This window comes from Chrysemys picta, chromosome 1 (genome assembly GCF_011386835.1).
Source record: "Chrysemys picta bellii isolate R12L10 chromosome 1, ASM1138683v2, whole genome shotgun sequence".
NCBI lineage: Eukaryota > Metazoa > Chordata > Testudines > Emydidae > Chrysemys > Chrysemys picta.
The window spans coordinates 349,303,811-349,315,146 of NC_088791.1; the positions used below are offsets into that span (position 1 = coordinate 349,303,811).

An 11,336-nucleotide genomic window follows, 5' to 3' on the forward strand; every position below is an offset into this window, starting at 1 on the left:
GTGCAGCGGCAGAGAACTCAGCTGGGCTGTCAGGGTGACTAAGGCTTTGGCTACACTTGAGAATTCACAACGCTGCCGCGGCAGGGCTGTGAAGCGCGAGTGTAGTTGCGCCGCCAGCGCTGCGAGAGCTCTCATGCAGCGCTGCAAGTACTCCACCTCTCCGAGGGGAATAGCTTGCAGCGCTGCGAGCGAGCGTTCAGCTCTGCAGGCACTGATTACACTGGCGCTTTACAGCGCTGCACTCGCTGTGCTCGGGGGGGGGGGCGTTTTCACACCCCTGAGCGCAGCAAGTTGCAGCGCTGTACAGCCAGTGTAGCCCAGGCCTCAGTGATGGGGCTGGAGGGCAGGCAGTGCTAGGTAGCTCGGGAGCCCCTCCCTGACATGTACCCAGGTTCCTCGGTGGGTCATTCAAGCTACACAGAAATTGGAGTGTTAAAGCCCTCATGCCCCGAGTCAGGATTTCTCAGTGGGTCCTATTTCTGGAGGTGCCGTGTGCTCTGTACCCGATCCTGCCAGGGGCCGAGTGACAGGAGACCCCACAGAATATCAGTGACTAGTTCCCAAATCACCTCAGGTTTATTTACTCCTGGAAATTTAATCAGCAAATGTATTTTCAAAGCTTTTATTCTCTGGCTCGATTGTAAACGCAGGAATTCAGAGCTGTGTTGTTCTGTGATAACAGGTCAGATGAGGCATATTTCTGTTTCCTGACTGGCTGAGGGCGCCAGCATTTCTGCCCTCTAGATACCCTTCACAGTTACAGGGCTACCTATATCTCTGCCCCCTCTCCAGTCTCTGAGTGCCACATGTCAGGCCTCGTACCCTGCCCTCTCATGGGGTGGAGTCCCGCGATCCTACCACCTTCAGACTGGACTCTGGGATACAACACACTGTGGGTTGACTGTGCTTGCCGAGCAGGTCCGAGTGGGTTCGGCACTTGTGGTTCTTCCCTCTGGGACTCTGGGACTAGTGGTGAGACGAGTGACCAGCCAGCCTTCCCGAACCAAAATACTGTTTAATCTGAACAGTAGGGAGAACAAGAGGGTTTTCAAACAGGCTGTACACGTCTCTGACCCCAAGTCCTCCCACTCTGATGGGGACTCAGACAGGCCGAGGGCTGTCAGACTTCCCCAGCACTGTCTGTGCCTGTCAGTCTGAAGAGCTTCTCAGTAATGGCTGCCCAACAAATGAAAAATGTTGAAAATTAGAGTGAGAGCCCAGGGCATGAATAATTTCCATACTTATCCCAATGTCTGTTACCACTCTGGATACAGGCTACAGACTGACAGAACAGAACCTGAGGAGAACCAGTCAGCTATTAACCCAGGGACAGACAAACTACTAGACTTTTGTTTGCTGGCAAGGGATTGACTGAGGGCTGAGATGCTGCAAACTTTTCAGGTTCTGAAGAATTCCAGATGACAGACACTACATTTTAAGTCCCACTTGAACCTGAGAAATCATCTCTGAAGGAAGATCAGAGGGGAAAGAATGGGTTTATGTGTGTGCTACACCATAGATGTGTAAGTGATATAACTTTTGCTTTAGAAAGTATTTCAGAAGTACTCCAAATACCGTGTGCAATGGGTTTGTGCTATTAACTCTTTGTTCAGTGAACAGTTGGATGATACCGTCTCCTGGTAACTGACCAGAAACTGTTTCTAACACTTAGATTCAGGGTCATGCACACAATATCTCTGCAATCCACGTGCCTGACTTTCCAAAAAGTCATGAGAGACCAGAACCGGTCATGAGTGTTTCAGCAAAGAGTAGAGCTGAGGAGCAGGAAAGGGGAGTGTAATAGTGCTTGTATTTAATTTAAACCCATCACCTGTTACAGAAGCATGGCTGAAATCATCAACAAACCCTTGCATGGGGCGAGGATGCAGGTCCTGTGAGGATAAAGAGAAGCCTGTAGGATGAGTGAACTCTATGGAGTCCGTCAATATTGGCCAGACCAAGCACCTCATCTTCTCTTGGAGGGATTCTTGGGGGTCAAAGTGTATCACTGGGAGAATTTGGAAAGGGAAAGTTAATAGAGCCCGGTTCTGATCGAATTTACACATGTAAATCTGGAGTGAAACCACTGAAGTCAATGCTATTGAATTCTGAATCTGGTCCTAAGAATTGATCCCATGTGCTACAAAGAGGCAGTGACCTAATTTGGACTCTCAGGAGTGGAGAAAATAAAGAATATACATAATGAGGCAATGAACCACTCCACGTTTATAAATTGCTTGAATGCAGGACAGATGTAGCCTGATCTAAAGATTATGAATAAGATTCTCAGTTATCACTTTGAGGGTTGACAGGTTCTGGTCCCAAGATCAGCCCCAGTCAGATTACTATTAAAGTTATTATATGGTTGGGAACCCCGATGTGCACAGGTGTGACACTCACACTGTCGGAACTTTTATATAGCACATCTGAATATCCGAACTGACACCATCCCTTGAAGAACAACCTGAAATGTTAGCCATTATCTTCCTCATCACCGTCACCATTCTCATCTTCACCAGTGGCCATCATCTGGCCCCTCCCAAAGTCTACATCTCTCCCTCCTGCTGCCCTGGGATGCCACTTTTATAATATGTTACGCTTATGTTACCATGTCGAATGAATATTTCATAGGGATTTCTCCCCTCTTCCTTATACGTATATCCTTCCCTTACCAATGTTAAGGTGTCCTTCTTCTATAGGTTAGTGTATTTATGATTTCACCCCACTATCATATACATCAGTTCATTGTCATGGCACCCTTGTGGTCAGATATTCCAACCAAAATCTTCCAGAAGCTGGTGTCAGTTCATGTTCTATGGTTGATTGATGTCGTTATGGATAAAATTCCCCCTTACACTTTACTTCCAGTTCCCCATAATTTAGGGGTTACCTGAGTTTATTTATGCCAAAGTTCATAGGCCTCAGGCCTCATGCTAACTGCTGAAGACAATGTCTTACAGGATACGAGCCTGTAGGGTCCTTGCATTACAGTTGAACATAATAAAGCAAAATATAATGAAAAGTGGTGAATATAATAGAGATAAGTGGGCCCACTGGGCTACACAGATACGTTTTCACCATGCATTTGCTATGGCATGATACAATGGGCCGCACTCAGAAGTGGAGGGCGAGAAAGGGTGTTTGTGGGAAGGTCACGAATGTAAAATCACACAGTGCTCAAGTAGGCTGCGGGACCCACAGCCGCAAGATATCAATGGAACCAAGAGGTTAGCAGGATTCAAAGAGGGACAGGATGTTTATATGGGTAACCAGAAAATACAATTACAGGAATGAGGATTGTTTTAAAAAAAGTCTGGAAGGGCTCTAAACCTTCCTGATTTACACCACAAAATATGTCTAACCAGTGGGTGACAGGGGGAAAGATTCCCTGTGAGCAGGTTATCTCATAGCGGCCTATTGCAGGGCTTCTTCCACCTTCCTCTGCAGCATCTCATGATGGCCATTGGATACTGAGCTAGATGGAATACAGGTCTAATCCAGTCTGGCAGTGCCTATCTTCCTACCAGTGGAGAAAATCCAAAAGTATGTTTTTGCTGATCTTCCTTGAGCTCTTAGGAATCTCTAGACTTGCACTCAGAGCAGAATGATGTCTCGTTAAATATCATCTAGTCTCCTGTTCCTTTTCCTTTTAGGAAGGAAAGTTCAAAACTCCTCGGACCTGTCCAGTACATTATGTCAGCTGTCAATGACACCAACTTCAAATCTGCAGTGTTACTTCTCACCGGGATACCTGGGCAGGAAGACGTCCATCTCTGGATCTCCATCCCCTTCTGCTTCATTTATGTTATTTCAATATTAGGAAATTCAGTCATTCTGTTCATTATAAAAACAGATCCAACCCTCCATGAGCCTATGTACATTTTCCTTTCCATGTTGGCCGTCACAGACCTTGGTTTATCGATATCCACCGTACCGTCAACACTGGGCATATTCTTGTTTAACTCTAGGGAGATCAGCCTTGATGCTTGCTTTGCCCAGCTGTTCTTCATCCACTCGTTTTCATTCACTGAATCCTCCGTGCTGTTGTTGATGGCCTTTGACCGCTTCGTTGCGATCCGTAATCCGCTGCGATATACTTCCATCTTAACCCCATCAAGAATAGCCAAGATGGGGCTAGTGTTTGTGCTAAGAGGGGTGGCTGTAATATTCCCACTCCCCTTTCTCCTGAAACGCTACCGATACTGTCGAATCAGTGTCCTCTCCCATTGCTACTGCATAAACCAGGAGGTCATGAAGATGGCTTGTTCAGATATCACAGTCAGCAGCATCTATGGCTTGTTTGTTACAGTCTCCACAGTGGGGTTGGACTCGCTGCTCATCCTCCTATCGTACGTGATGATCCTCAAAACAGTGCTGAGCATCGCGTCCCATGCGGAGCGCCTCAGGGCCTTGAGCACCTGCATCTCCCACCTCTGCGCCGTCCTGCTCTTCTACACACCAGTGCTCGGCTTGTCTGTGATACACAGATTCGTGAAGAACTCTTCTCCCTTGCTTCCGATTCTCATTGGCTACATCTACCTAGTGGTCCCGCCCCTGATGAACCCAATTGTGTACAGCGTGAAAAGCAAACACCTTCGTGCGAGGATAATCAGGGTGTTTGTCAAGTGAAGGGTCAGTTCATCACCCGGCTCCAGCGCTGGTGACATGGGAGACAAAAAACACAGGCCACCTATTCCATCGTGGACACTTGCATCTGAGAGGACATGAGCTAGTGACTCCACTCTGTAGGGAAAGGTTCAGACGGGATCTGTGGTGGCTGGTGAGGGAGGACAGGGCACTGGGGGAAGGAAACCAAGTCAGGCAGCAATATTTACAAAGTGACTGTGTTCGTTGATAGCAAGGGGATAGGTGGGATGTTGGCCCATAAAGAGCGGTATCAGTGCCTGTTCTGACCACAGAATTCCTGTTGATACAGTCAATAAAGAGAAGGGATGTGGATGTTGTTTTCCATTACACCTGGCCTGTCACTGTCCCGTCTCTGGTTAAACATCCATGGGCCATGAGAAACTGTTTGCTGTGTGATCCATGGGGCTGCACCAGCTGTGGACAGGGTCTATTCAAGGGGCACAGACACCTACCCTCCCCCTACCCCCTCAGCCAGGTGCTTGTGACTGAGTCATATCAGAGACCATGTCAGGAAAGGCCATTCAGGCAGCCCACCCCCGCCACCCCTGTGGATGGCTCTGCACACCACACGCTTGCTGAGTCCACTCCGACCGAGGCAGGGCAGAGCTGCGTGTGTGAGTGAGGGTCTGACACCCAGGAGTCCTGGCAAGAGACTCTGGCCCATAGTCCCACCCTGTCCCCTCCGTTGGTACTGCCCCAGCAATGCAAAGGGGTGGAAATGGGCCTCAGCTCCTCCACAGAGGCACAGCTAGCTCCTATCCCAGCCCAGCCCATTCAGTGTAGGGTGACCTCTCCTGAGTCGTCACCTCCTTCTCCTCCTCTTAGGTTTGCCAGGCATCCAGTTTTCGAGCAGAATGCCTGGTAAAAGGGACCCTGGTGGCTCTGGCCAGCACTAATGACTGGGCCTTTAAAAGTCCAGTTGGTGGCACAGCAGTGCTAAGGCAGGCTCCCTGCCTGCCGTGGTGACGTGTGGCTCCCGGAAGCAGTGGTATGTCTCTCCTCCAGCTCCTAGGCATAGGGGCATCCAGGGGGCTCTGCGTGCTGCTCCCGCCCCAAGCACCAGCTCTGCAGCTCCCATTCACCAGGAACCACGGCCAATGGGAGTTGCGGGGGCGGAGCCTGCAGACAGGGCAGCATGCAGAGCCACCTGGCCGCGCCTCCCCATAGGAGCCAGACGGGGGACATGCTGCTGCTTCCGGGAGCTGCTTGAGGTAAGCGCCGCCGGGAGCCTGAATACCTGACTCCCTCCCACACCCCAACCTCCTGCCTCAGCCCAGAGCCCCCTCCCATACGCTGAACCCATCGGCTCCATCCCCCGGCCCAGAGGCCCTCCTGCACCCTGAATCCCTCATCCCTGGCCCCACCCCAGAGCCCGCATCCCCAGCCAGAGCCCTCACCTGCTCCCGCATCCCAACACACTGCCTCAGCTCTGAGCCCCCTCCCGCATACTGAAGTATTCATTTCTTGCCCCACCCCAGAGCCTGCACCCGAAGCCGGAGCTCTCACCCACTCCCGCATCCCGACCCCCTGCCCCAGCCGGGTGAAAATGAGCGGGTGAGTGAGGGTGGGGAGAATGAGCAACAGAGCGAGGGGGGATGGAGTGAGCGGGGGGGTGGGGCCTCGGAGAAGGGGTGAGGCAGGGGTGGGGCCGCAGAGGAGGGGCCGGGAAGAAGGTGGGACAAGGGTGTTTGGTTTTCTGTGAGTAGAAAACTGGCAACCCTACCTCCTCTTCCCCCGAGGCCCTGCCCGGGCCAGGCGGGGAGCCGAAGCGGGGCCATGGTAAGAGCCGTCCAGGGAGCCAGAGACACTGTGAGGAGCCCCAGACCCTCCACCTGCCCCGGGTGGGGGGCCCGAGAGCAGCCCCCAGCCTGTGTCACCGCCCCATAAGACGTACCCCCTTAGGGAAGATGGAGAGCCTGGGGCTCCCCACCGCAGCCTGGACTCCCAGGGCAACTCTTACCATGGCCCGGCTCCGGCCAGGCTGGGGGGGCAGAGACTCAGGGGAAATGGAGGAGCAGGGGGTGGGGCCTCAGGGCAGAGATGGGGTAGCGAGTGCGGCAAGCCTCAACCAACGCTGACCCCAGCAAGGAGAGCGGTGGGGGGCACCTGAGTAAAGGAGGAGGCTGGGGCTGGAGAGTAGGACACCTTGTGTTTTGGAGAAGACTGAATTAACGTGACCCCACAAAGGGGGCTCTTGTTTTAAGTATCCCAGGCTGAGAGTTAGTCATTGCAAGGACCTTAGAGGGAAGGGCAGGGCCTCTGCAGGCCCACCTCAGACGCCAAAGGGGCACTCTGGGTCACACCCATCCTCAGGGACTTGGCCCGATTGGGCTGTTCTCTTGGAAGCCGTTACCACGAGGCAAAGGTCAGCCCAGCCCCCAGGCTGCTATAAACTCTGCTGAGGCAGGGGAAAAGAGGCCAGCAAATCAAACCCCTGGAACTGTCTCCTTGCCATCCCTGCTCTCTGCAGCACGGGGGGAGCTCAGAGAATCCAGCCGGGCCTGTCACCGCTCAGATGGCTGGAAGGCTGGTCCTGTGGTCTGGGCACGGCTCTGTGACTCAAGAGAGCTTGGTTTGATTCCCTTGCGCTGTGTGACTGGAGCAAGTCATTGGCTGTCTCTGAGCCTATGCACAGGTGGATAATATCCCTGCCCTGCCTCACAGCAGTGGCAGGAAGATAAATACATTCAAGTGCTCAGATATCCTGAGACCCTAAGCTCAGGGCTGTGTCAGGGTTCCACAGAGCAACACCTCTGACATTTGTCTATAAAAGGCCTCTTTCATCAGCCTCCTGTGACAGCTGCTTCTGGGAAGCCCTATGACTCCAGCACTGTGGTGTCTGTGGCAGATGTGTGTGTGCTTGGGGGTCATAGTGAGGGGTAGTATTGGATTTCTGAGGGGATCGTTGGAGTTTCAGAGAGAGGCCGAGCGTTTCAGCACAGGCACCAAAATGCTGTTTGCAGCCATTGAGGCTGAATGGGTCTGTCATAACTATAAAGGGAAGGGCAACAGCCCTCCTGTGCACAATACTATAAAATCCCTCCTGGCCAGAGACTCCAAAATCCTTTTCCCTGTAAAGGGTTAAAAAGCTCAGGTAACCTGGCTGACATCTGACCCAAAGGACCAATAAGGGGACAAGATACTTTCAAATCTTGGTGGGGGGAAGGCTTTTGTTTGTGCTCTTTGTTTTGGTGGGAGTTCGCTCTTGGGACTAAGAGGGACCAGACATCAATCCAGGCTCTCCAAAACTTTCTGAACAAATCTCTCATATTTCAAACTTGTAAGTAAACAGCCAGGCAAGGCGTGTTAGTTTTATCTTTGTTTTCTCAACTTGTAAATGTACCTTTTGCTAGGGTGTTTGCCTCTGTTTGCTGTAACTTTGAACCTAAAGCTAGAGGGGATTCCTCTGGGCTCTTTAAGTTTGATTACCCTGTAAAGTTATTTTCCATCCTGATTTTACAGAGACAATTTTTACCTTTTTCTTTAATTGAAAGCCTTCTTTTTAAGAACCTGATTGATTTTCCTTGTTTTTAGATCCAAGGGGGTTGGATCTTGATCCACCAGGAGTTGGTGGGAGAGAGGAGGGGAATGGTTAATTTCTCCTTGTTTTAAGATCCAAGGGGGTTGGGTCTGTATTCACCAGGGAATTGGTGAAGAGTCTCTCAAGGCTACTCAGGGAAGGGAATTAGCACATTGGGAATGGTCGCAGCGGACCAGATCTAAGCTGGTAGTTAAGTTTAGAAGTTTTCATGCAGGCCCCCACATCTGTACCCTAAAGTTCAGAGTGGGGAAGGAGCCTTGACAGGGTCTAACTGAAAAGCAATGTAGCAATGCCCACAAGGGCCTCATCTTAGATGTCTGGCTGGGAAAAAGCATCTCAGGGCAAAGGTCAGCTTCACAAATTGGCTCTGTAACACGGTCACGGCTGAGAACTACAGTGACTGGGCCCAGGCTCACACGGGTTTCAGCAAAGGCTGCTTCCACAAGAAAGGGGCAAACAGATGGGAAGAAGCTCTCAGAGACACTGGGAAACTAGGCTGGGTTCCAAGAGCTCATTGGTTTCCCAAGAGAATGTAAGTTGGGCCAGTTCTGTTTCTCTGTCTCCAAAGCAAAGCCTGTCTAAGTTAGCTTGTAGTGAGATGTGAGATGAATGAGGGAAGACATGTGACAGCTGTCTGCTATTTTATAACCATTTTGTCCAATGCTTTGTGCTGTTTGCTAATAAACCTACTAATTTTAAGGAGTCTGGGGGTGACTGTATAGCTCTGGTCACAAGCCCCACGCACTCTGAACAGAAGAGACTGAGGTGTCCAGTCAGATCTGCTTGGTGATAAGCGTTTAGCATAGATGGGGTGTTGTTCCCAGCTCGAAGAGTGGGACAATTGTAAGACTCCCCCCGAGACAGGAAAGGACCTGGTTTAGAGGGTAAAGAGATGATATATCCCGGTTTAATTATGGCAGTCCCGATTCTTCTTGGCCAGCGTCTATCCTTGTTGACAGGTTTCAGAGTAGCAGCCGTGTTAGTCTGTATCCGCAAAAAGAACAGGAGTACTTGTGGCACCTTAGAGACTCACAAATTTATTAGAGCATAAACTTTCGTGGAAGTGGGCTGTAGTCCACGAAAGCTTATGCTCTAATAAATTTGTGAGTCTCTAAGGTGCCACAAGTACTCCTATCCTTGTTGAATGCCGGTCAGCATTCACAGGAGCAACTTGTTCAAGTTGCAGCCAAGATAACGATCCACTCAATACAATGATTCAGAGTCATAGAATTTAAGGTGAGAAGGAGCCATTAGATCATCTAGTCCAGAGGTTCTCAAAATGGGGGCAAGCCCCCCTGGGGGGTGCAGAATGTATTTGGGCGGGGCGGGGGGGGGGCATGAGATGCTTAGGGGAAAAAACCTTCCTGTGCATATTTGAAGCACAGCAACGAAGAATTACCCAGGCTGATCATTCCAGACAGATCCGGTCCTCAGACAGCGGCTTGACTCCAGGTGGTGCTGTACATTTGGACGGATTTTGGTTAAGCTTGCACAGTATTATACAGTGTAGTTGAGATCTGTACGTGAACCCGTTTGCTACGGCATGGTGTGCACATTTCATTGTAAGTCGGGTTTTACTTTTGCTCTTATTACAATGGATCTTTGGCTCATTCGTGCAACAACAAATAAAAAAACTCTAGAGAAAAACAAAGAAGCTGAAACTGATTCAAGCGAAGCCCCACCCATGTATATATCAGTAAGCCCCACCCAGGAACCTGGGAAATTAAAGCCCACCCATGGGCGCCTTCCCACTTGCAAGCACAGAAACTGAGTGTAGAAAAGAAACTTTTAGGGAAAGGAGAGAAGTCACCAGACAATAATTAGGGAAATGCCTCAAGCAGGATTCATAATCCTAAAACCGTGAGCAGGACACCTACCCCGGAGTGCGTGGGGCAGAGCCTTCTGCCTCATAGTCTTGAGTTCTACAACCAAAAGTTCCTTTTCTGTGCCCCTCTCTGCTCCCCCACCTCACCCCACTTACTGTGGTTGTCCCTGGTCAATGAGGACCCAGGGTTCCAAGGTTCATCTGTGTGAGTTCACCTCCCACCCCCGGGAGGCATCTTGCTTGCTCCGCCATCTGAGCACTTGTCAGTTACGGGTTCCCTCCGCAGGCCACCATGCCAGCCACGGTTCCTCTCTGCTAGTTACCCTGCCAGCGGCTCATTCTGCTCTGGCCACTCACCGCGCCTGCCAGCCTACTGTCAGTTCCCTTCTGCTGCCAGCTGCCTCTCTGCTGTGTCCTCGGCAAGTCAGTCTCTTAGTGACTGCTGCCTCATGGATATTTTCAGCTTGCAGGAGGCCAGGCAGAAACGCTGCCCCACCACAAGTGATTTCAGCTCTCATGTGAGAACTTAAAAGAACAAAAGGTTCCTAATGGAATCTATTTAGCTCTATCTTTGAACAGTGGGTAGGAACAAGTTACATCCGACTGGGGTCCCTTAGGTTAAACCTGTCCCCACCCTTCTCACTTTCACAGGGGTCTGTCATTCTAGTCCCTAGCTTAGTGAGTTTCTTTTATCTCAGAGGGACTCACTATCTCCTTGCATTCAGTACTACAGTGATTTGTAACCAGCGGTGAAAGTACCTTTCAGGACTTACCGGTACTGCCGGAGTCCTGAGGGAGGGGGCGTGGCCTCAACCGGAAGAGGCGGGGCCTCAACCGGAAGAGGCGGGGCCTCTCGAGATTTAAAGGCCCTGGGGCACCGGCTGTGGCTGAGAGCCCCAGGGCCTTTAAATCAACCTGGAGCTCCCAGCTGCAGAGGTGGCTGAGAGCCCCCACGGATCAGGGGCAAATTAAAGGGCTCGGGGCTCCCTGCAGCAGTGGGAGCTCCAGGCCCTTTAAATCCCGGCCCCAGCCCGGCAGCCAGGCTCGGGCATGGATTTAAAGGGCCCGGAGCTCCCGCGGCTGCGGGGAGGCCCGAGCCCTTTAAATCCCCCCTGCAGCTGCGGCAGCCAAGCTGGGGCCGGGATTTAAAGGGCTCAGAGCTCCCCGTCGCAGCGGGGAGCCCAGAGCCCTTTGAATCCCGCCCGCAGCTCCAGCGGCTGGGCTGGGGCCGGGATTTAAAGGGCCCGGAGCTCCTGCCACTGCGGGGAGCTCTGAGCCCTTTAAATCCCCGCCGTGGAAGCCGGTGCGGTCCGGCACGGTGTA

At 51.5% G+C, this 11,336-nt stretch overlaps 1 protein-coding gene across 1 annotated transcript; it reads left to right on the forward strand.

Annotated features, from left to right (window-relative positions):
- Positions 1-3,693: 3,693 nt before the first annotated feature.
- LOC135984184 (olfactory receptor 51G2-like) lies at positions 3,694-4,678 on the forward strand. The gene has a single exon (XM_065598662.1). It carries the CDS (start codon positions 3,694-3,696, stop codon positions 4,627-4,629), a length of 936 nt encoding a protein of 311 aa, XP_065454734.1. The 3' UTR covers positions 4,630-4,678.
- Positions 4,679-11,336: the final 6,658 nt, after the last annotated feature.

Bases quoted from the DNA above. Each gene is read 5' to 3' on its own strand.
- LOC135984184 (XM_065598662.1), top strand. From the start codon at position 3,694: ATGTCAGCTGTCAATGACACCAACTTCAAATCTGCAGTGTTACTTCTC.